The sequence below is a fragment of the Eublepharis macularius genome, chromosome 1, assembly GCF_028583425.1.
Source record: "Eublepharis macularius isolate TG4126 chromosome 1, MPM_Emac_v1.0, whole genome shotgun sequence".
Classification (NCBI taxonomy): Eukaryota; Metazoa; Chordata; class Lepidosauria; order Squamata; family Eublepharidae; genus Eublepharis; species Eublepharis macularius.
The window spans coordinates 169,992,611-170,019,135 of NC_072790.1; the positions used below are offsets into that span (position 1 = coordinate 169,992,611).

Here is a 26,525-nt window from a genome sequence, read left to right on the forward strand (position 1 = left end):
TGAAAAAAGTCACTTGTAGCTTAGCTCTGAGGAACATTAGATGACTTAATTACAACACACCAGAGGAATTATGACAGAGCTGACAGTGTGAGGGAAGGAGCACCAGATAGGGAAAGGCCTGCCTATTACTACACCTCCCAGGGAATCCTGATTCCTGACACTATCTCAGACAACACAAATGAGCTGCTTTTGCATGTCCTCTTCCAGTTCCAGTGCAGGTAATTGGGGTCAAATGAGTATGACAGATGCCTCATGTGCAGTAAACAACTTGTGCATATATGTCCTTGTTCTCCATACATTTTAAAGATTCATTACTGTTGCCTCCAGATAATGAATGCTGTTGTTGACTATGACTAATACAAATCACCTGAAGTCCAACTGAGATGCCTTGGTTTCATAAATAATCGTCAATAAATGCTATTGCTTCTCCCCATTGAATGTCATGGGAGACTATCTTCTGTGTGCTACATTATCTTCCTCCGCTGGAAGTGATTTTAAATGGTTCAAATGATAGACAGCGGCACATGTGCTTGTACAAGATCAACCAAATGACAAAACCTCTTTGCCAGATTGCCCCCAAAGTGCCACTGAGGGTACTTGTTGTTGTTTTTTTGCTTGCAATTTACACAGCTGTCCGCTAGGAATTGCACTGAGGCCTTTGCTCCCTTACCACTTATAACCCACATTCCACTCAACAGCCATTTGGTGAGGAAAGATTCTTGGTCATTGCTGCACTGGCTTGGATTCAAAGTCACAGTCTGGAGGAGAAAGGCTTCATGCTGTGCCAACAGCTGTCTGAGCAATCCAGTCTCCTCCATACATTTGGTTCTTCTCATGCCATAATTGAAAGTTAAAAGTAGTTAATGCTGCAGGTAAAGGGATGCTGAAGACAGCCAAACCTGTCAAAGGGGAGGAGAAGATGCACAGCTGTACAGCGCAATGATCATCAAAGCTACAGGTGGCCAAAGCCTTCTGTTGGCAGCTGGGCAAGAGAACTAACTTGCCGTCTGCTTTCAGCTTGCAAGCCAAATTGAGAGCACAAGGCAGTCCCTTCACAGCTGCTGCTTTAACAGATGAGGAAAAAGGAAGAGGACAGTGAAAGGCTGACCTGACTATTGTAAGAGAAAGATGGGATGCATCAAACTAAAGGTGATAATCAGATGTAAGGTGGAGGAGTAGCCTATCAAGATACTGCTATACCACCAAATACTTACATCAAGCATAAAAGTTCTGTATAATTTGTAAGAAACCATTTTTCACAGGAAGGGAGTACCTCAAGTGTCAATCGGTAAGTGGATGGCAGATAATAATAAATAAATAATAGAGTTATTTATTGTTCCTGGTACTGCTCCTAAATATTCTTTTGCCTAGAGGATCTATATTCCTAAGGCCAGCTCTGATTAATCTCATTCAGAAGCTGGAGATTTATAGGCCAAGAAATTGTCACATTTAGAAAGTAATTGATTTCACAGAAATGTGAATATAGCAATGATAGCAAGAGGGCATGTCTAGGGCATGTCTTCCATCTGTGGTGCATGAGCTGGATCAAATCTCCCCAGTCAATCCAAGAACTAGAATAAAAACAACACTTAGCTAGATGCCACCAGAAAGTCACAATAAAGTTACCCAAACTCTATTGCTTGTCTTTAAAGACTAGTACTTGGAAGGGAACTACATCGTCTTATTCATTTAGCTTCATGGCTAATAGCAGTCACATTTGTCTTATTTACTGTTGTTGTTACTGCGATCTAAGCTAAGGGGTGCAACCATACAGTGTGTGTAAGGAACTTCATAGTCTGGATCCTAGTAGCTTTCCTATTGGTGCAAATGGAAGAAGGGGATCTTCTTTGACAACCAAAAAAGGCTATTCTGAGAATCATTAGATCTGCACACATAAAAAAAACATGTGGGACCAAAGCTGTAAAATGAAGGGGAAACGGGCAAGACAACCCCATAATTTATATACTGTATAAAGAAGTTATTCCTTTAAACATATATTTATATTTGATGCTCCCTTTCATGATTTAGGCCATTGGTTCATATAGTTTAGCATTGTCTACTCAGACAGGCAGCAGCTCTCCAGGGTCTCCAGGGCCAACACCTGCTATGCGAGGTCTTTTAACTAGATATGCCAGTAGGGTTGCCAGCCTCCAGGTGCTGGCTGGAGATCTCCTAGAATTACAACTGATCTCCAGGGCATAGAGATCTGTTTCCCTCGAGAAAATGGCTGCTTTGGAGGGAGGAGTTTATGAAATTATCTTATGCTGAGGTCCTTTCATTCCCAAAGCCTGCCTTCTCCAGGCTTCAGTCCTCAGATCTCCAGGAATTTCCCAACTTGGAACTGGCAACCCTATGTGCCAGGGATAGAAACTGGGACCTTCCACATGCAAAGCATGTTGTCTGTTACAGAGCTAAAGTCCCTTCCCCTTTTTGTCTGTCCTGATCTTACTGCCAATCAACCACTGCACGAGTCCAGGTATTTCTATAGTCAGATTGTTACAGTGGACATAGAACTAGGCTATGGCCACTTTCCAGGCTTCTTTCTCACATTATTTGACTGCTTTAAAAAAGAGAAACCAGAAGAAAACAGTAAGCTGAACCCTTTGGAGCATTTTTACTACATTTATGTTTAACTGCATCGTTAAGTGCTTTGTGTCAGTCCTGAAAGCTGCCTGATTTGCCCCAAGAAGCCATTCTGGACTATAAGGTTCCTCCTGCAGCAGTGGGTGTGGAAAAAGAGGCCAATGACTGGGCTGGCACAAGATCTGTAATCTGTTGCCCATGCCAGGCCCCCCTCAGCTTCCCCAGCCTCACAATTTGGCCCCTCATCTGGACTCTGATTCAGAGAGGAGGATTTATTAGTTCACCCATGCAGAAGATAAACATATCCTGACATTTGATTTCTCAGGCTTCTCTGGCAACAGACTTGCCTCAAAGGAGCTTCTCAGAGGAGCTGGTTCCACTAAATACAGAGGCAGCAGCACCTCACGCAGTCACAATTTTAATGCCAACTGGAGAAGATTCATCTACAGAAGGGACCTTCTCAGGCCAGTGCAGGAAATGAACTTCCCAGCATCAAACTGGAGTGCTTGTTTCTCCCCCTTCAACTTCTTCCTAACCATAGTATCTGCCAGTACAGACATGATCAGTAACTCATCCTTTAATCATAGTTAAGGAAATAGGAAGAGGACATGGGATCCCAGGTTCCCTTCCTCCTAGCCCCTCTCCTCTCTGAGTTAATCCCCCCATACACCCCCCCCCTTTCTGCTTAATCATGGTTTACCTTAACCAAGGATTTCAACCCGGATTTGAAATCCAATTTGCAGCTGTCTTCAAGATCCCAAATAGTAGTGACCCTGGCTAGCATTAATAATAGTTACAGCCAGTGGGGCCGGGGGGGGGGATATTTACTTTAAAAGGTGCCAGTACTCCCATAAGGTTGCACCAATTTCCATCAATTTCCCCCTCCCTCTGTAGATCCCCACAAGGCGGTTCCTGGGAATCCACTCTCTCTGAGTGGGGTGCACTGGTGCACAAGGATCAGAAGTTGGAGCAGCACTGGGAAAAGGCGCTAGCACTCAGTACTAGTGAGCACACTGTCACAAATAAGCTCTGGCCACAGCTAACAGAGAAAGGGTTGGGAGGATTCATCCCAGCTAGGGGTGGGTATGACAAAGGGAACACACACAATTTCTCCTGTGCCTCATTCCCAGTCCATTTGCCAGGGCTAAGGCTCTGGAAGAATTATGGCTATACTGTGCCTCTTAAGCCTCAGATGCTGGCACTCTTTCCATCTTAGCTTCATGTTTTCAGGAACATTCTTTTATTGATGCTCACCAGCTCTGACCTTACCAATACATATACCATTAGAAGTGGCAGTTTGATGAATTAGTCAAGGCAATGTCATAATAATTGAAAAAGGTTAATGTTAAATCGTTTGATGCCACAGATTCCATAGTATACCCTAAATCAAGAGTGGTTGCTTCTTCAGTTTTGGGGGCTGTGTGGGGGTGGGAAAATTCCTTTTTGCCAGGCATCTCTGGTGAGGGAGATGTTGGCAATGACATCATCCCCTCTGGGAGCAGCTGGACTGGGGAGAGTTGGCTTCCTAAACTGCTCTAAACACTTTACATAGCCTTATTTTTTAAAGTATAAAACCAAGCTTTTCTGTTGCACATAGAAAGTATATGCAGCTGTTGCTAAGGAAGAAGATTAAATCACAAAACTGCATACCCCAAGGTAAAAATATTAGGTTTTGCATTCATAAAGGTATGCATACAAAAAAAAAAGCGAGTGATATAGTTATCAGTGCAAACCTGCTGGAAATTTGCCTCAAGATATCATCATTTTCTTTAGAGCCAATTAGCTGCTGCAATTTTTCATCTTTCCTCAATTCTCAGGCATCATCTCTCCAACAACGTCTCCTACTCTGAATGCGTCTTTCCCCAAAGCCCTAGTCTCCCATTTCACGGCACAGCAAGCAATTGGCCAGGAGGTCGTGTATTATGCATATGCTATGAACTGTTAAAGGAAATCCCAGCAGGACTGTTGCCATTAAATCCATCTATATTGCATTAAACTCTTATTAGCTGCTATATTCTGGCTTACAATTAAGACGGCCAAATACATCTTCATTACAAATGTCCAATATGAAACTCCCTAATCAGCACAAATGTGATTTTCATTTACTGTCCCATGACTTAGTCTTCAACTATGGTTGGGGCTTTACTGATAGTAGGGAGACAACTGGCTTCTGCCACAGCTTTGACTGGAACCAAAACGTCTATAGATTTGTGAGGCACAAGATTTATGGACTTTGCCTAATGCGCTCTGAGGAAGCAGCATTCCCTCTGGAGAACTGAAAGGAAGGCCCTTACACTTATTTGTCAATACTATTCAACCGTGGATTGTTATAAAATATGGCCATGCCAGGGTGGACTTTAGTCATTACACTGCCCTCACAGTAATGCAAAATGTAAAGAAGAGGCAAAGACATATGATGGGGCACTAGTTTAAGATATAACCGAAAGGTAATTGGAAGCAAAATAAGCAAATGGAAGAGGGGAAAAAGAGTAAAGCCATATGCACTCCTGACAAGACTTAAACAAGACAAAAAAGGACAGCGAGTTGTTGATCAAAGTATAGTCTGAAACACAAGAAATATGGGGAAAGAATGAGATAGATGCCCTAGAATAGTGGTCTTCAGTCCATGGTTTGGAACCCTCAGCTGGGCTACAAGTCTCCTGATTTTTGGGTTTGCAACAAGCATGCCTGTACAGAGAGCTAGGGCACCATGCTTCCTGACTCTCTAAGCAGGCAGGATGGTGAGGGGAAGTCACTCAGTGGTGGAGAGAATTCCACCATGACTCTGACCCTTGGCTTGTTCCTCACTATGCTTTACTTTTTGGTGTTTGGTTTGCACTTTCTGTGCTGGGATCTATCAGAAACTCCAAGAAAAAAATTCCCTCTGCCCCCCCAAGCCACCCAGAGCTAACTTAAAAAGCACATAAAACAAGCACATGACTTGCCTAGCTCCATGGATCACAACAGTGACTTTTCACTCACTCAGTGGCACAGGTTCCTGGATTACTTCGTCTGCTGCTGGGAATACCTCCTGGTCTCTACCCACTTTGCCTGCTGCTACTTAGCAAACTGGCAGGAAGAAATGGCCAGGAAAATTGATGTTGCATTGCTTGGAAGCAGTGGTTTTTTTCTGGGGGGACGCAGGGGTAAGTGTACCCCTAAACATTTTGTGAATCTAACAGGAGAAAGTAAAAATTTTAAAATGTTGGAATTCCCGCTAAACCAACTCCAAACGTATTATGGATATTTATGTGATTTGTTAAGTGTTATGTAGCGTATGTTGGCAACAAAGATGTTTAGTTATATTTAAACTCACTAGGAGCGCTGTTTGTCTTACAAAAAATGGAAAGTCTTTGAGCATCGAGATCGCTGGCATAATCGGTGATCATTAGGGTGCAGACAAATACAAATACGTCTTCTCTAAGCCACTTGGAGCTCTGGTAGTTGGAATCTAGCACGGTGATTGGTCAGTCTTGTTGCTATCCCCGATGATGGCAACCAATTTGTTTTGCGCAAAGAGTGCAAAGAGTTTGTCTATACTGAAACTCTTTGGTTGTGTGCACGTGTCACTATAGAGGGGCTTGGTTGGCATATTGATACCCATAATTCTCATCACCTGAAGTCTTCTGAAGTCATTTCCTTTCACGGTGTTTCCTGAGTCTCAGATGGAAGCGAGTGTTTAATCTGTGAAGTTATTGTGAGCTGTGTAATATGAGGTAATGCAAGTTCTTGGTAATTTTGTCCATTGACTGCATTTATTTTTTTTGATTTGAACTATAAAATGGTGATTTTCTTGAGTCAAATTGAGAGTACCCCTAAACATTTTTTTTTTAGAAAAAAAGCACTGCTTGGAACTCTGTGGTTTGGGATCCTTGGGCATCACATTAGCATGGTGACATCTCTTCTGGGTATTTGATGTGATATAATTCCCTCTTCCCTCCTCCTTCTCTCACTGGTTGCCAGCCAATTGCCGGCAACTCTCTCTGCTGCCCACAGCCTTGACATAAGTGAAGTCATCACTCTGGCTCTCCCTGTTCCTGTTATGTGATCATGGTATCATGTGTTTGCAGGTCAGTGGGTCCCATGACACTAGATTTGAAAAATATTTGCCTTAGGAGAAGCATTGTCAGAGTGACCCTAGAGATAGAGGCTTTAATCTGGACCACCAGGGCCTTTTTTGAGGGGGAACGCTCCGGAACACTGTTCCGGAAGCTCTAGAATCTGCCCACGTGATTCCTTCCTCCTTCAGCCCTGAGGGCTCTGTAGAGGAGGTTAAGCTGCTTTGAGTTCATTCTGCTTTTTTCCCATTCCTCTCTAAGTGAGTGAGGGGTGGGGGGAGAGAGCTGGGGCCCAGCACAGGCTCTGCAGAGGAGGCTTAGCTGCTTTGAGTTCATTCTGCTTTTTTTCATTCGTGAGTGAGACAGAGAGAGAGAGTGCAAGCAAAGCTGCTGGGGCCGGCTCTCCAGAGGAGGCTAAGCGGCTTTGAGTTCATTCTGCTTTCATTTCATTTAGGGGTTTCTCTCTCTGTGTGTGCTGCTTTGAGTTCATTCCATTTTATTTTCACTGGGGGAGTGGGTGGGTGGCGCTTTGTGTGTATGTGTGCTGCTTTGAGTTCATTCTGCTTCCTTTTCACAGGGTGGGCTGAGTGCGTGTGCTGATTTGAGTTCACTCTGTTTTATTTTCATTCAGTGTTGTGTGTGTATGTGTGCTGCTTTGAGTTCATTCTGCTTTCTTTTCATGAGGGGTGGGAGCTTTGTGTGTGTGTGTGCTGCCATGCGTTCATTTTGCTTTCTCTTCATGGGGCTGTGGGGGCTGTGGGGGGCTGTGTGTGTGTGTGCTGCTTTGAGTTAATTCTGCTTTTCATGAGGGTGGGGGGGGCTGTGCATGTGTGTATGTGTGTTGCTTTCATTCTTTTATTGAATGAAGTTGACATTGTTATGGTTTCCACAGCTTTTGAATGCAGATTGGTTCTGTTAGTTAAATATATCAGTTATGGTTATTTGTATTAGTTAAAATATCAGTTATGGTTATTCCAGTTTTATGCTAGGAATGGATAGCTGTGTCCAAGTCACAAAAGGCTTTCATCAATATATTCATCAGCATACAGGTGTTCTTATGTCTTAATAGCTGTAACTCAAATGGTTCTCCCCACCCTCAGCTGATTAACGTCACTGAAATTGCAGTGGACATATGGGTGTTAAGGAAGCTTTTATGAATATTTGTTTGGGACATTGGAATATTTATGAGCATTTCACAATGTCACAACAGCTTAGCCATTGGTAAGGTAAAGTTGGCAGGCAACAAAAAAGCCATTTTAAACTAAGTATAAATCTAATGCAGCTAAAGTTGAGTATCTAATTTTTATTTGCTCCAATAAAGCAAAGCCCCCCCTGAAAATTTGAAAATTCAATATTCATTAGATTAGGAATTTCGGACTCTGTGGAATTTTGAGAACGAATTTTGAAATTTTTTCCCCTACGCTGGCAGAGGGCATCTGTTAGAAGTTAGATTTGTGAGATGGGTTTTGGATTTTTACAGGCCCCCTCCTTCTTGTATATTTTAAAATATGATTCCAAAGAAATGAAATGTTTGGGAAAGGGAATGGAAGTTTTCACTTTTTGTAGAGGATACAGAAAGGAAACAAACTCTTTCTCATAATAGTGTAATTTCCCAAGCTTACTAACATTTATCTCATCGTAATGCATTGTGCTGGGTTCCAGGAGTGATGTCACTTCCAGGAGTGCTGTCACTTCCGGAAGTGACATCATCACACATTTCCGGGAGTGTTTGCATGCTTTTTGCATGCACGCATGTGATAATAGAGAGTTCCACCACCTCTTTTCCCAGAAAAAAAGCCCTGTGGACCACTAAGCAAATAATTGTCTCTTGACTGCTACAAAATGGGAGCAATAATGATGCAAGATTCTATGAAAATGAAAGCCAGAAGATACATTACCTGTTTAAAATGCTAGATTTCCCCACCTTGGATTCTGTAACTCCTATCGACTCCCTGTAGGCTTTCTTCATCTCTCTGTTCCCCAACTCTCACTTTCACAGCTTTCAATAAGACTTGGATGACTTTCATTTAGCCTCAAGCCTATTGATCTCCGTGACTGCCCATTTCTTGGCCTGCTGCCTGGCTCTTGTCTCCCTGTAGAAAGGTGTCATTTCTCCAACCTTACTCTACTCTGTCCAAGGTGCTATCCCTAAACAACATGAAGACATAAGTTGGAGTTCCAGAAAAAGATCTGCTTTCATCAAAAAAATTCTCTCTAGAAGGTCTGACCCAGTTTCCTAATGTCACCTGGAGTTATTTACATACCATGCCTTTATCCCAGCACAGGTCTCAAGACAGGTAACAATAGCACTTCCCATACAAAAATAATCTTCTTAAATCGTTAAACCACATCATTAACAGATAAGCCAGTGTCTACAACTATAACCACCAAGCTGCTCATAAGTTTTCTGATAACCAAACTACACATGATTTTTCCTGAGCTGGGTTCCCTGACCCAATTTTCAGACCATCAGCCATATCATACTAGTCTTCCAACCTCCAGCGGAGATCTCTTGGAATTACAACTGAGATCATTTCTCTTGGAGAAAATGGCTAATTTTGAGGGTGGACTCTATGACATTATACCCCGAGTTTTCTCTCATCTCCAAATTCTGCACTCACAAGGCTCTACCCCCAAATCTCCAGGAATTCCCAACAAGGAGTTGGCAACTGTACATGCTATATGCTGGGAATTCATTTCCTAAGCATGCAGGGTCCCAATCCAGATCAGGATCGTGGCATTGGGTTGGGGTGAAATGCTTCAGTCTTCCTACCCATGCTGTTTTTCCAACCCAAAATATCCCCAGAGGGCACTATTTTCTCTGTTGGGGAGGGGGCTGCATATGTAGTCTGTTTGAAAATTGGAAAGTCGGGTTGGGAGAAAATTGTAATGCCTGATTTGGCTCTTAAATACAGCTGTTTTACAGCTATTTCAGAAGGCCCTATATCCCTGAGTGGTTAAAATGATTTTCTATAATGGTTTTGAACAAAACATGAGAACAACTCTTGTGACAGAAGAGAAAAATCTCAAGCCGGAACAGGAAATCCTAGGTAGAAACTGCCTCAGTTTTAAGTTTACTGTTGTGAGCATTCACAATCACATAGGAATCCATATAAAATATAACCGGTTTCCTTATAAATATGAAGTTCTCTGCAGTGATTAATGGTTGCAAGTCCCTTGACTGATTGATGGCCTTGCAGCAAAATCAGATGTAGAGATTTGGAGAGTTCTGAGGAGGCTCTTGGCAACTTTACTGGAGATTCGGAGGACGCTTTCTTGTACAAAACACCTAAAAAACTGTAAAGAGGGCAAGTATTTTGTGGAGGATACTAATTTAATTAATTTAATTTACTAAGTTCACAATCACATATGTTGGAGTGATAAAAGGGACAAGGAAGTTAAGGGGATTGCCTTCTGGAGTTCTGGGCAATGTGAGTGCCTACCATTTAGTGTTTTGGCTTAACCAATAATACTTCTTAAATTATATGCATCAATTCATGGTGTGTATTCAATATGTACCTAATGTTGCAGCTAGGATTGCCAACTCTGGATTGAAAAATTCCTGGAGATTCGGGGTTGAAGATTGGGGAAGGTGGGGCTTTGGGAGGAGAGGGACCTCAGCAGGGTATAATGCCATAGAATCCACCCTCCAAAGCAACCATTTACACTGATCAGTTGCAATTCTGAGGAATCTCCAGGCCCCACCTGGAGGTTGACAACTCTTGCTGCAGTACAGCCATCTCCAAATGCATCAGTGGCCGAGTACCAGTTATCCTGTTGTGATGGGACAGCATGAGATGCCACACTGGAAGGGTGGGGTAGAGGCAGCAGAGCGGGAGATTCAAAAAGAAGACGCACAGCCCAGAGAGGTGTGAGCATTGGAGAGTGGAGTGGTGGAGGTGGAGAGCAAAAGAGGGAGACAAGAAAGAGCAAGGAAGATGAGGTGCAGAGCCAAAAGAGCTGCAAACAGCAGGGCTTGGAGACCAGGCAGTAGGGACGGAGGTCAAGTCTCACGGAGCGGGGCTGCTCTGTGCAGAGCCCAGTCAGGCTACCCAGGACTCCTCGTCCTGAACAACGCTACAGCCTTCCCACTGGATAAGGCATCCTGCATTGAGCTCAGAAGGAGCACAGTGACGGGAGAATGGGAGACCTTCAAGGCCAGGAAACTCCAGTCATGCCAGGGATGAGCTGTAAGGCTGCTGCCCACTGTTAAAGGGGCCACTCCTACTCTGAGGCCACTGGGGCAATCATCACACCTGTTTTATTATTATATACTGACTTTCATGGAATCGCAGTATTTGAGAGGTAGGTGTATGAGATGCTCTGGAAATAAGAACGACGGTATCAGAATGAAAAAAAGAATGGATCCAATCCTTCCCTGCAAGAATGCAGAGCTTGTTTAAATAGGGATCCCCATAGGTTTCTCTGCTCTCCCCTTAGGTTCTCATACTGGGCAGGCAGTGGGAAAGGCTGATAGAGGCTACTGGGAGATATGCACAACACTGCATGCCTCTCACAGCCCCCAATCAGACCATACCCAGGAACCCACTGTGCCTCAGTCAAACTGCATGAATTCTACAGGAGGACAAATTACATGACCATCCAGAGGAGGAGACTGAATGGGGATATGGGAGATACAAACAGAATTCCTTTTTCCTGGACTGCCCTGATGTGCCCTTGAAGGTGGGGGATAAAAATGGCTTCACTGAGCCCGAGGGATTCTTTCACATCCCTACATGTTTATAATACTCTGCCCACACACAGAAAAAGGAAAACTAATAAATTTCTAAGGGAAAAATACAATTTGAAGTCCAGATTTCTATAATGATCTTGATATGCTGTGTCAGCTACTAGGTCCAATAGAAAAGGATAGCTTCATATACTTTATATTTGACAGTGAAGCTTTATTTTTGTAAAATCTTTTTGGTGCACAAATAATCAGCGTTTCAGAGACAAAGTATACAGACCAGCTTGGTCCCTGCTGTGCTACTTTTCTATGGCAGAGAGGCTTTTTTGTTTTTGCTTACAGGGGAGACTGCTCTAAAATATAATCTTCCCGTAGTTTGAAGTAGTACAAGCCATTCTACTAATGCATGACTTTACCATTTCATTCTTTGGATGAGATCTCAGGCTCATCCAATGAACCCCATGGAATTAATTCCCACAAAATGTGGTGCTGGTCAGCAGTTTACCTACTTTAAAATAGGATTAAATATATTCATGGAGAATAGGGTATCAATGGTAATTAGCTATGCCAATTTCAAATAGAACCTGCATATGTAGAGGTCCATGAGACCTTCAACTTTGGGGCAAGAAACAGGAGATAGACATGACTTTCATGCACTGAGAGCTTCCTATGGGGCATCTGACTGGCACTCTGTTGGAGATGGAACTTTTAGCTTGACTGAACTTCTAGTCTCAGTCAGGAAGGCATTTCTTATGTACTTAAATGTACCTACTTGACAGATGTTGGAGAAATGTGCTAATGGCAATGCTACAACTATCACCCATCCCAACAACTTTAGGCTGTGTATAGCTGGAGAAGAACATAGCTGGAGAGAAAAGGATAGGAGATTAAGGAGGTTATCTTTTGAAGTTGTAGAGTTATTGCTCTTATGGCCCTGGGATTAATTTGTGTTTCATTTCCTCTGCTAGCATTCTCACCACCTATCCTTTTACTGTCGTGATGGCATGTGTGGGGAAGTGATATGTTAGTGCCCTACAGGCCCTGACCTTGACAGAAATCTATGTCTGCCCTTATAAATATGATATATCTGCCATTTAGTGTAGATATGTGTACCTCCTAGCAAAAGAAGAAATAATATGCAAAACAGTGGGAAAGAATCCCTTGACAGAAATGCAGGCTGCTTCTAGGGGTGCAAAAACATGGGTACAGCCTTCATCCCACCCACCCCATCCAGCAGTTTACTCTATTGCTGTCCTGTTCCTCCCCACTGCACTTGCATAATGTGCATCAGCCCCCACGCCCCACACAGTGCACAACCTATCTTAAAATGCTGAAAGGAGGGGGGGAATGCTGACCTTAGCTCACCATTTTGAAGGCAGAATTTAGCTCCACCCACTCCCAGCAGCCATCCTGCAATTTCTAATTTAATTACTGAGAAAATTAAATTTATATTTTTCTCCCAAGTAAAAGGGGAATATGGGAGCCAGATGAGATCTGGCACAAATTGGGCACAATGTTGTCTGGACACTGATTAGGTTTGCCAGCCCCCTTGTAGGGGTGGGGAATCCCCCACCTCAACCTCTCATTTCCTGCCACCGCTCAGAACAGTTGCAAGAGAATAAAAGAAAAATGGCCATTGAGCTGATGTCACTTGTGAGGAAAACATAGAAGTGATGTCAGAAATAGACATGGGCACAAACAGCATTACGAACAAGAAAAACCCATGAACAGCCTGTTCGTCTGTTCGTGAACAAGCCGTTCGTGAGGCCCCATTCTAAACAAACAAGTGGTCGTTGCAAGCCTTGTTCGTTGCCGTTGTCAGCCAAACAGTCTGGTGCCTTTCAATCAATTCCCCTGGCAACGGAGGCAGGGACTGACCTCTGTCTGAACTCCTTCTGGCTTTCCTTCTGGCTTTAACTCTTTAAAGTACTTCCAGCAGATAATCCCGTTTTTGCCACTGTGAAGAGAAAATGACAGCAAAGGGGGGGACCCATGTATCATGCCTTTCCTGGGGTGCAATCTCTCTGAAACTCAGGGGGTCTTCGAAGGACAGTGAGAACTATGTCCCCTGCAAATTTGGTGGGTATTGGACATTGGGAAGGTCAGTTTGTGGGGTGTTTAAAGGGCCCTGCCCCTTGCACGTGGCAGGAAAGGGCCCTTTAAACTATCAGCAGGCACGCGGCGGGGGGGGGGGGATCCCCCCAGCCACCTACCAGCTGATAGTTTAAAGGGATCTTTAAAGGGCCATGAACAACTAACAACGAACATGTTTGTGAACAGGGTCATGTTCGTTACTGTTTGTTGTTCATTGTTCGTGGATGGCAATGAACAACAAACAGCTTGTTCGGGAGGGGGTGTTTCCGTTCGTGCCTATGTCTAGTCAGGAATTGCTGGTGATTGAGAGAAAGCAATGACATCACTTTCAGGTTTTTCTGGAAGTGATGTCATGCCATCACTTATGGCTCCTTCGCTATGTCTCCCCCCCCCCCATTCTCCAGCAGCTGCCAGACCATGGCTACTCTACCTTAATGTGCTGTCCATGTGTGGAAAAATCCCCATGTGGAAGCAGCCACAGACAGTATAATTTGATTTTTTTAGAATGTATTGAATACAAGGGAAATACTAAATATAAGGTTTTCAAACAACTCATTGAGGGAAGTCAGTAGACAAGAAGCCCATGCCATCAAATTCTGCAGGTTCTGATGTCCACATTAAAATGAAAATACTCAATGCCTTTCAAATGGAGTTTCTTCCTTTCTGAGATAGAGTCTCTGAGCACAGCTGTAATTCTAACCTTCACACAACATCTAAGGCTTAAAGGGGAAGTGTTCAGAATATTATGTGAGAGAATCCATAAACATCCCAGAATATAATTCATATGCAACAATCTCCCTTTGGGCAACAGTAATCGGTGACGCTCCAGAACTGTGGGTCACAAGTAGTCATGGCTCATTAGAATTCAAAAATATTCTGCATATGTAGTTTCCTATTAGGGTTTCTGTTCATCTCTGGAATTGTCCCAAGAGGTCTTCTCTTGCCACAGAAATAACTTGTGTTGATATTCAGAAAACATACATCGGACATCTGTGGGACACTGTAAAGGAAAGGCCTCATTCGGCTCCAGGGATAGTCCCCTTTTCTCCAACAAGACCCCCGCCCCCAGTTCTGAAGTCCAGCTAGAAGTTGGCAAGGCTTTGTAAACCACAGACTCAAACTAGGCTCATACAAATAGATTGAGAGATAAGGCGTTGTGGTGTCTGTTGCTATTATGAAGAAGCAAGCAGAGAGAGATTCCATAGTTCAGCAGGGCAGTGCTTTCATTGGGGTTGCCAACTGCAGGTTGGAAAATTCCTGGAGATTTGAGAGTACAGCCTGGGAAGTCTCTATGCCAATGAGACTCAGAGGACTATTAACCCTCTGAGAACTTCCTTCAGACATAGCTGGTAGTTTTGTTAAAGCCATTAGTGACCACTAGTGTAAGGAGGCCAGGTGGGTGGCAGTAAAGCGCTGAGTCAAAATAGGCACATGTTTAGAGAAGTGAACACATTGGCTCAACCTATTTAATTCTGTACCATTGTGCTGGAGATGAGCCAATATGGTCATTTTCATTGCTTTTTGATTTCATATGTTATAGTTGTTGTAATTAGGGCTGTCAGTCTCCTGATGGAGATGGGGGATCCCCCACTCCCAGCCTCTGCCCTCTGCTTCCACTCACCTGGCTGGCAGGAGGTAAAAGGCCCAGGAAGCAAAATACCTCCCAGTCCAATGTGCAGTGGGAGTGCTCACTCCAGGTGCAATAACATCACTTCCACAAGAGTCGTCATTGTACCTGGTGGCAGGCATGCTGCTGCACTTCACAGGGGCCAGTTTGGGCCCTTGTAAAGTGCAGGAGCATGACCCCTGCTGTGCACAATGATAGCACTTCTGAAAGTGATATCATTGAACTCAGTAAGGGCACATGTGCTTTGTGTGCACGCAAGTACATCGTCTCCGGTAAGTGCCAGCTCCTCCTTTTTGCTGGGAGGGTAACGAGACCTGGCAACTCTCGTTGTAATTGATTTTGGTTCTCTTAATTTCTATGGCTGCTGTTGATTATTTTTTGCTACTTTTATGTCCTTTTAACGTCATTTGTATGTGAAACACTATTTATACACAAGTAATGCAAAAAGAACATAGAGAAATGCATTGATTTTAACAGAGAATTCCTACTAAGGAAAGAGGAACTGGTGCAAAAATATAAACTCACTGGTTCATTTCTCATAAGGGAGCAACGAAATTGAAATGGGAATATATGAACTGAAATTCAGCTGCATCCCTACTTTGCATAAGAACTTTCAGAAGTCATTATTTTACCATGATTTTTGGTAACATGAGGCCCAGCTTGTTTACATACCTAAATTATCTGAACAAAGATTTATTATGCTTATTCTCATTGGTGCCAGTGGTACAGCAGAATTACTCTCCATTTCTGACACACTCATAAATTGGCTCATATGGACAATCCAGCCCTAATAAAGACGAGTAAAATAAATTATCTCCAGACCACTTGTAGTAATTCTATTAATCTGTGAAAAACCTGAGCTCTGTTCACATGCTATCCCCACTTACAAGCCCCATCCAAGCCTACACATTAGCCTTAGATGGGCCAGGGGTCTCACCCAAATAAAACAGAGGTGTGTAGGCAGTGAGCTACGGTACAGTGAATGCATGTAGGTAGCGGATGGGTCAGGGCAAGTATGGGGTATCCTCAGGTATGGCAAGAGGAGGTTAATTCCCCATAGGGATGCCAGGTCTCTATACCTACCAGTGGGAGGGGCAGGACCTGGCACTAACTGAGACTTTCCTTCCTGAGAAGTGACATCATCATGCCAGCAGTGGGTATGCTCCCATGCATTGCACGGGGCCAATTCAGCCAGGTGGAGACCCCAATTGGCCCCTACAATGTGCAAAAGCATGCCGGGCATGATAATGTCACTTCAGGAAGTTACATTGTTGGGCTAGAGATGTCAGGTCCCCTACTCTCCTGTTGGGGAGGGGGACTTAGCGTTTACCTTGTCAGTGTTCCCAGCTGCTCCTGCATCTAAGCAATGACATCACTTCTGGGGCCAAAATCAGTCCACTGAGAAGCACAGGAGCTCTCTCAGTGGTGGCATGATGACATCACTCCTGGGAGTGCACCTGGTAGGCCTGTTCCCCCACCCTTCCTCACCAGCCAGGTGAGTAGAGGTGGGGGTGGAGGATGGCAGCAGGAGTCCAATATCACAGATTCCCAATATAATATAGATCTTATGGAGTATAGGGTCCATTTCAAGGTGTTGGTGTTGACCTTTAAAGCCCTAAACAGACCGAGACCAGCATACCTGAGGGACCATCTCTCCCCGTATGTACCCCAGAGAGTGCTTCGTTCAGCAGATCCCTGGTACCAGGGAGGCTCGTTTGGCCTCAACCAGGGCCAGGGCTTTTTCGGTCCTGGCCCCAACCTGCTGGAACTCTTTGTCTGAAGACACTTGGGCTCGCCAAGATCTGGTATCATTTCGGTGGGCCTGCAAGAAGGAAATGTTCCGCCGGGCATATGGTTGAGGCCAGTATAGGACCATCATTGAGCCTCCTGTCGCCTTCTCCTATCCAATGACATCCAGTCCATCCGGAAGTCTCCCTCTTTGTATTTGAGGGCAGGACTGTCCAATAGGCCATCTGAGTTATGATATTATGATATGATTTTAATCGTATTTATATAATTATGTATTTTATGAATGATGTACCCCGTCCTGAGCCCACTTGTGGGGAGGGAGGGCTAAATACCAAATAGAGTAAAGTGGCTGCATTCACACATCAACAGAAATTGTGTTATCATGGCACTATAGCAATCAATCCCCAGTGGGTATTCTGTGTGGATAAGATAATCCAATGAATGATTGCAATGTGTGCTTGCAGCCTATATCTGACATGGTAAACATAGGGTTCCCAATAGTATCTTGGCAAATGGTAGATTTGCAGGGAGGAGGTGCCTGGGGAGGGTGAAGTTTGGTGAGGATGTCACTTCCAAGTGACAGCCAAGGCTACCTCCCCTAGCCTTTACCACAGAGATTAAGGGAAATTCCTAGAGTGGCAGTATGTGGATGGCATTTTTCTCCTGCTCCTCAATTTCTCTGAAGTAGGACATTGGGAATGAGTACTGGAATTTGGTCACTGAGGGGCTTAGATAAGCAGCCATTTTTCATCCTCTGTTTCTCTAACACGATGGGTTTTTAATTTTTTTTTACTGATCATAGTAATTTTTGCCACATATTTGCCACAGCAATAGAGTAGCTGGCCTTTATTTTCCTGGGCCCTGGCCTCTGAAGCATTATTTGTAGATAGGCGAAGACATTAACGTTTAAACGTGTCTAATACTTATCGCTTTGCTGTTATAATACCGATGAGGAAAAATACAAACAGCAGTGTAAGCTGCTTTTGTGAAAGGGGCTTTGGAGGACCTTAGAGTCTCTAGCAGTAGAAGATAAAAAGGTGCTTTTCAGAGTTAGCATTTCATAGTCTATGGAATGCATTGCATGGACAAAATCTATTTATGGGCTATCTGTCTGCCTGCCACTTTCTGAGATGGAGATGATTTCTGGTGCTACCATACAGAAACTTTGCAGGCTGGCCTTGAAACCATCTCACATGCCTGCCCCCAGTTTAATATGTATCATGGTGGCTGATGCATTTCATTTCCATAGCGACTCTGTGACCCGACGCGTCTGGTGGATGGCGTTTATAATAATAATGCTTGCATCATCTGTAGAGCTTTTTATTAAAGGACTTCAAAGTGATCAGCAACCACTAATTAAGTCTCACAAAGCTCTGGTGAAGGGGTCAGACTTCTCTTCACTTTAAAGATAGGGGAAGAAAAGCGTAGGGAACAACTGGCATCTTAAAATATATCAAACGGAGTGTAACATTCACAAGCCTTTCCTGATTCCCTGATTGCATGCTGCCAGAGTATGCTGAATCCCTGTGCTCCTGAGACTCTTTAGCTACACCCCTGAGTCAGCCCACGGGCCTAAAGAGGACCAACAAATCTCCTTAGCTGAAACTCTCATGAGATGGCAAGTAGAGGCCAAATAGGCAGGCACAATACTCTCCCCCCACTCCTGGATCAGAGCCAGCTTTTCTTAATTTTCCCTGCCAGCTGGAAAGGTGTGGGGAAACTGCGGCACAGTTGTAATCAATTTTTCCCTGAAGTAAATAACAGGCAAAATGGAGATTCTACTCAACCAAAATATTTGTCAGAACTTTTAAAAGGGGATAAAATAATTTTAATAGTTCATTTGTATACATCTGTTCTGGACAGATTAATAAGATTAGCTACATGTCTCATGCAAGCGGGTAAGTTGCATATTTTTTATTATGTAGGTTGGCAAACATCTGCACAGCTGCACTTCGATGTTCCCAGGACACAATCACAGGAGAACAGAGCAACTGCAGAGCAACTGTGGTTCTCAGGAAGAAGTGGTAGATCATAACAAGAATGACAGTTGTAACAATTATAAAGAAATAGAAAGGAATAACTTGTTTTATTCTGTGACAGACACATATATGTTTATGTGTCGCACCCTCAAAGATTACAATAAGCAAAATACATCTCCTTTCCCTATACCTTTTTTTTGCCTCTTAATCTTCAAATGCATAAATCATCAGTTCATTTTTTTCCTGTTTCACATAAAAAAATCTATAAAGGATTTGCAAATAGCAATGAATTTAGATAATGCCTTTTCCCTAATCAAGGAAGTAAGTTTGGCCATCTCTGCCCGCTCCATCATCTTTATCAGTCATTGCTCTATTGTATGAATATCCTAAATGGTGATCATGTTGTATTTTCATTCTATGAATATCCTAGATATTGATTATATTGTATTCACTTGCAATATGTAATTCACCTTAGATCTCAGCAAAAAAGGCAAACTATAAACAAACAGCGACAACAACAATGTATGATGTTGACTATTTGTATTTTTAATAGTATTTGTTTTTATTGTCTTAGGAAAGGTTGGCTTCTTTTTTTAGATACCTGTTAAAGGTTTTTTAAAGCTGCTTGTCATTTTAATTCATTGTCAATATATCTAATTTTGAACATGCCTCATCTGTGGATACTTAAATCCAGGGACTGGAGCCATGTACAGATGGGACAGATCTTTCTACAAACCTGAGAAAAGCAGAAAAAAGGGCAGGGGAGAGAACTTTCCCAAAGTTATGGAAGCAGTGCCTGTAGATTTAAGAAACAAATGCCATCAGTGTCCTCCTCCACTGGGTGACCTTGGGCAAGTCATGGCTCTCTGGAGCTCTCTCAGCCCCACCCACCTCACAGGGTGTTTTGTTGTGGGGATAATAATGACATACTTTGTAAACCGCTCTGAGTGGGCATTTAGTTGTTAGTATTATTATTTTTACTATTGTGGGGTTTGCTAGGCAATCACAACACCATATAATTGCCAGCCTCAGTTTGTCAGTAAAAGGCAGGGGCAGGGGACAGGGCTTTATCCAGGGTTGTTTGGGAAGGACTCATCAGGACTTAAAGGAAGGACTCATCAGGGCCAGGCAACTTGCTATCACCTGACTGTATGACTCACTCAAGACTCACCCCATGAGTCCCGGCATGGTGTAGCCCTTGTGCAGTCCCATACCAGCATGATGATGTCACTTCTGTGAAGTGACATCATAGTGTAGTTGTTAACAATTTCAGACTAGGATCTGGGAGACTCATGTAAGAATCCCTACTCTGAGGTGGAAGTTCTCTGGGTGACCTTTGGCCCATGACAGATTCTTAGCCTAATCTACCTCATAGAGGAGAGGAGGTGATTTGAGCCCCTATTGTGGAGAAAGGTGAAGTGTAAATAGGAAGATGGAAGGCAGATAAAAGATGATTTGGTGGATAGGTGGTATGGAGAAAAGGAAGCAAGGAAGAGGGCCGCCAGGATGAAGGAAAGAATAAATAAGGTGGAGAAGGGAGGGTTGAAAGGTCACCTAATGGGGGCAGAGGATGCCCCACTCCCATCCTCTCCCCCCGCCATCACTCACTTTCAGGAATGACATCATTGCACAGGCTGTGGGAGTGCTCCTGTGCTTCATACTAGGCCAATTTGAGCCCCAAATGGGCCTATTCTTTAAGAATCAACACAGCTGGAAGCATGGGAGCACTCCCGTGGCTTATGCAGATTTCCTTACCCTCCTGGAGAGGGGGGGGACCTGGTACTTACCTTATGCATGTTCCTGACATGGTGTAGCACTTCCACAGTCCCACACCAGCATGATGATGTCACTTCCGGGAAGTGACATCATTGTACAAGGTAGGAAGCGTGCATGCATGCCGCAGCAGGCCAGTTTGGGCCCCAAATGTTGGGGGCCCAAATTGGTCCACTGTGAAGCACAGGGGTGCTCTTGGAGTGGCATGATGATGTCAGTGATGTAGTCGCACTGGCCCTGAGAGCATGCCCGGGAGGCCCCCCTTTCCCCCACCACTGGCCAGGTCAGCGGGGGTAGGGGGCGAAAGATGGGAGCAGGGGCTCCCCTACTACCCCCAGGGAAATGGGAACCCTAGCGATGATGTCTCTCCTAGAAGTTACGTCATCGCACCTCACTGGAAGCATGGACAAAGACCTCTATAAGGTGAGCAACAGGTTCCCCACCCCTCCCATCAGGAGGATAAGGGGACCTGGAACCCTAGGGGAGGGATAATCAGCAGAAAATGAGGTCCCTCCTCAAGTTCTTGCATGTTCCCTCCATGCAACAGGGCCTGATCTGGCTATGGTAGGGTAGCCATGTCCCCCTGTCCTCCCAGCAGGAGGTGGGGTTCCTGGCACCTAAATGCTTTGGTGTCTGGCAGGCCTGCGCATAGTGTGCATGTGTGCTCCTGGGCTGGCAGCAGCCTGTTCCAGGCCTAGTTGGGCCTGATTTGGGCAGATTTGGGCCAGAAAGCGGCCAATTCGGGCCCAAACAGGCCTGGATCGGGCTGCTGCAGTGTGCGGGAGCACTCCCATGCTTCACAGTGGCCTGTTCCAGGTTGATTCGGGCCCGATCTGGGCAGATTCCAGCCCAAACGCCAATTCGGGCCCAAACTGGCCCGGATTGGGATGCTACAGAACACGGGAGCACTCCCATGCTCTGCAACAGCCCGTTCCAGGTCAATTTGGGCCTGATCCGGGTCGATCCCCCCCCCCGGTGGACCACGGGAGCACTCCTGAGCTGGCCATGGCCTGCGCGATGACATCACTTCCCAGAAGTGACATCATCTCATGGAAGTAACATCATCTCATGCACAAAGCAGAACTGCAGTCAATCCTAGTTTTCTGATAAGTTCACTATTTGTCAACATTTCTAAAGCAGGCTAGATCATTCATATATACTTTAAAAAAATCTGTAAGTACGCACCTAAAAAACAATGTGTGAACTGGCTTTGAGTAAAGCCCTGACACTTCATCTTTAGCCCATTTCTGAAAATAACATGAAAAGTGTTTTGTTTTTCCTATTTTCAAAATCTATAGATGACAAAGTTATCCACAGTATCATCTCTAAGAGATTATTAGTTTGTTGTTACCCTCCCCTTTCTTCACCCATCATAGTGTAGCTGCACTGCTGGAAAAGCTAATTTCTGTACAGGTGCAATGCAATACGAAACTATGTATGGGTGGATGGAAAGGGGGTGGGGGAGAAGGAAGGAGAAAGAGAGAAACAGTTTCTGACATCTAATCAGATCTACCGTATTGATTTTTTGCAACTTTAGCTTTGGAACAAATCAGCAAAACAACCGAATTATCACCCAGAATTCACTTTCCCCAAAGAGAACCAGTTCAAAATCAAGTCACAGGCATGTACATACACAAACATACACCTAAACACTCACTCATCATCAGACTCGATTCTCAGTTGGAAAATACAAGCGGAGGAAAAAATTGTGCTCTCATCAGAGAGCCTTCAACAATCACACGATTCCCATTTCCGACAAGATTAGAATTCCAGAACAAGTCACAAAGCTAATGAGCTTCTCGAGCTTGAGAGCAACAGCTCAATTAACCAGCACACATGCACCCCCCCCTTCTATAATGCCTGGCACCCTGCAGGAGAGGGAGAAATAAAGGGTCACTGTCTTAGTAGGGAGGGCAACCCTGGGCATTGTTGCACTCCCCACACAATGAGAATGCAGAGGCTTAGAAAAGAATCAGATTGACAGTCCTGAAGAAGGCACAACTGTGCAGCCTTTTGGCTGGAACAGTACAGGGGCTGTCCCAATACATGTTCGAATCACAACTCAAACACCCCGGAAAGGTCCTGAGAATGGCTTCTGCATGGACATAGTGAACTGCAGTTTGCCGACGCATCAAAGGTGTCGTATTGCATATTGCATCTCTTTCTGATAAAGTTAGCTTGGGACGACTTCACCACTAAGGATTTCAAAATGGTCATCTGAATCATTCCTAAGAGCAGGGTGCTTTGTTTCTGGGGTTCCTGCAAACTGTAGTTTATAAATCAGAAGCCAGTTTGAGAGGTCATGTTCCCTCTGTTTCTTTGTTGCCCTGTCTAGAGCTACTTCCTTTCTCTCCCTAGCATGATGCGTGGTTTATGTCACATATACACTCATATAAACCATACTAAAGCAATGATTCCTTCATAAGAATGTTCTGCAAACCTGTTTCAGTCTCTCCTTTATATCAGAGTTTGCATCAGTGCACACAATGTAATGGGAACCCACCACTAATATCATGGAGGGAATTGCTCTATAGAGGAGAAAGTGTCAGGGAGGAGGAGAGATTGGGTGCTCCTAAGGCTGGATCCTAATTTGCAAACTGGGATTTGCATGCAGATAGTATTATATTTGCACCCAGTGTTGGTGTTGCATTCAATGCATGTTTTCTCTGTTGATCCAGAAAATAGTGTAAGGTAATGCAAAGCGGGAGGATATGCCTTTTAGCATTCTATTGCCATAGAAGCCTAGCATTATAGAAAGGAACCCTAGTTATTTGCTTGGTAATATTACTGATGGGGGTATTTAAACAGTGAAATTGAGGGCATCTGTTTCGTTATGTCCAGGTTTTCAGATCAGTTTTCTTTCTGCAGTAGAAAAGAGGGAGGGCTTGGAAAGAGTGTCTGGTTTGTAATGAGTGAGGCTACATGTGCTATAAGCATGCTATTCAGTGACAGCCCAGGGATGGTGCCTGGTGGTGTAAATTAACATTCTATCTCTTAATCCCACACCTGCTAGTTTCATGATCCCAAAGCTACCTGCATTCCACAGGAAATTGGTCCTGAAATATTCTCCTGATGGGATGCTACCTTTGCAAAGAGTTATCACCACATGACTTCAATTCACAACTCACATTAATAATACCAAGCAATGATTTCATCCCAAACCTAGAGAGTAAAAGAGTCAAATTGCTTTCATCCTGTCTCAGATATTAAAAAATTCTGCCCAGTTCAGCATTTGATCACCTAAAAACAGAGTATTATTCACATATAATATCAAAAGGTAGTAACCCTGTGAGCGGTAGGAAAGGATCCATCTGTAAAACATATACATAGATGCACAGACACACACACACACACACACACTGCCCTGCTCTTCTCTGCAGCTGTGACTGATCCAAGTCAGATGTAAGTGGGTTCTGGGCCAGCTGGAATGCGACATAGTTGGATTCACATTGCCTTCTGGCTGACCCAAAAATAGCTTGTGTCACTCAAGGTCATAAGGAATTGCATTTGTATGCAACAGAGGGTAAATAGCTTCTCCTAGTGATAGTCAAAGGGCTATAAACTGGATTTGACCAGAGCTTTGCAGGATTGCTGTGCGTCATACACAAGATGCCACTTGGTTTCCCTTTCCAGAGGAGCATGTGAATTATATACGTTGTTGCCTTGTTAATAAGCTAGACACTGAGTCTCTCTACACAAGACATCTTATACGGGGATGCTCAAGTGACCTACTCTCTGTTTGGTCTTATATTCAAGTGTACTCTGTCGCCCTAGCAGTGCATGTGTATCCACAATGGGAGAACAAGTGTCAAATCTTTCACTTGAGCATTCCTGTGTAAGATGTCTTGTGTAGAGAGACAAAAACAAAGTTTTAAGTACACTAATTTAACTGTTTGCAAAAAAAATCTGAGATGTAAACACCCACATTTTTTTTTTACAGAAAAAATACTCTGTAACATTCATAGGGATGAGAGGATGGGGTGGTGAGCAAGAGTGAGAAAGATCCGATAAAAGGATTTCAAAATCAAGCTAAGCCGTGCGCTTTCTCTATCTGGGTGATGCAGAGAAGCTTCATCTGGCAAGCCAAGCCTTTTCATGGGTATGTGAAAGTTCTAATACCAAAACAAAAAAACAAGCCCATGCCAATAAGTAACAACAACCCCCCCCCCCCCCCAGTCCCAAAAAGTTGAAGGGGCAACTCCCATGGCAGATAAGAAGTATTCCTTGCTCCAAGCAACCAGGGAAACTGCGATCAGCAAGAAGGTGGGAGATAGAGAAGGGCAGAAAATCTCCTTCAGTGCTAGCCAAATTAATTCAGTCATTAGTGATAGGAAGGATAGTGGTTTATAATTCACCAGGGCTTAGAATGCAGCAATACATGGATGATTTCAAGTTTCAGAGACTCCGTAGTTTTCTTGTGTTGTATATGCTTACAAACTGTGTCAACACAAGCCCTCAAGGAGAAAGAGACAGTGATTCAGTCCAACGAAGATGGCGGTCCTGCCAGCATACACATATGTCTCCACACCCTGAATCATTGTTGCCCAACTGCATAGTAGCGAACAGCAATGGAAGTATAGTTATACTCACACTGTACATTGAGCTGCACCACTGCTTCTCGGGGTCTAATGTTGAAGCCGTTATACCTGGCTGTCTGGCATTTGTAAGTTCCACTCATTTCTCGCATCACACTCTCCAAAGGCAGCTTCCCATCACTGGTCTCCACTGTCATCGCACCTGAGGGCATGGGGACCTCCTTGTCTACTCGGGACCAGATAATGGGAGGCTTGGGTTTTCCTCGGACTTCACACAGCAGCTCAGCCCTGGAGCCTTCACGCACAGTGATGGTAGACTGGCCCTTAGGCACAGTGATGGTAGGAGGCACTAAAAGGAGGAAAGGACAAGAGAGGACCATTCATAGACTGCACTCTTTCTTGAAAGAGCAACCTTTGAGAGACAGCTGGGAAGGTGCAATGCAATAAAGTAAGGCAGTCCTGGAGATGGAAGCTCTGCAGTTAAGGTTGGAGGTGCTTTGTGCTGAAAAAAAAATCCAAACTCTCTTCAAGGGTCAAGAGATTCTGAGATGAGGTTGAATTGTGCAACCAGAATAAATTATGCATGTAAAGCAAACGCTCTAGTAGATGCCTTGTTTTGTAGAATGTATTCAATTTGTGGGGGGAAAGATGTTTTTCTCATGCAACCAGGCTAAGCCCTGCTCAGCCTCTCTAAAGTTTCTGAGATTTTGCTGAGCACTACCCATCATTTTTCAAGTGTGCTCTTGAGGCCATAAAGGCTAGGAAGCTTTTTTATTTTCAAAAATGAAAGCGGGGTGTAAAAATATGCATCCTATTTTGCTTTCAGGTAAGTGTGGTATAGCATTAGGAGTGGCCACTTTAAATTAGAATGAATGTGCCAAAAGCAGAAATTGGTGGCAACTGTAACAGGCAATACTCATTTCACTTTCTTTGTCACTGTGGGTGATGCTTTTCATGACTTTCAACAGGTATAGAAGCAGGGCCGGTGCCAGGGTTTCTGGTGCCTGAGGCTGGGGGCAGCTTCAGGTCTGCTCCTGCTCCCTCGCGAGATTGCGAGCACTCCCAGCCAGGCACGCTGGGTGACTGGGGGGGGGGTGCGTGTGCATCCTCCCAGCCTTCCTGCTCGATTGCTCCGCGCGCCATTCCGGACACCTGCCACACCTGGCCTGCAGCTGCTGCTCCCTGCCGGGGGTGCATACTGGCAGCGGCGGCAGCGCGGGAGGGCTGGAAGTCTGCAGTAGCTGTGGGCCAGGCATGGCAGGTGGCTGGGGCGGCACATGGGTAGCTCCCCATCCCTTCTGCTCAGCCACCCGCACGCTGCTGCCACCAGCTCCACAGTGTGTGCCCTCACCCCTGGCGCCCCCTCTGATGCCTCAGTGCTGGAGGCAGTTGCTGGACTTGCCTCAATGGAGGCGCCGGCCCTGCATAGAAGCAATTTTA

General features: G+C 44.4%; 1 protein-coding gene across 1 annotated transcript in view; it reads right to left on the minus strand.

The window, feature by feature from the left end:
- The window catches only part of MDGA1 (MAM domain containing glycosylphosphatidylinositol anchor 1), a 397,523-nt gene that overhangs the window by 183,907 nt on the left and 187,091 nt on the right, over window positions 1-26,525 (minus strand). The window contains exon 8 of the mRNA XM_054993181.1: window positions 25,141-25,434. Within this exon, the coding sequence (XP_054849156.1) occupies window positions 25,141-25,434 (294 nt within the window). The remainder of the gene's footprint in view (window positions 1-25,140; window positions 25,435-26,525) is intronic.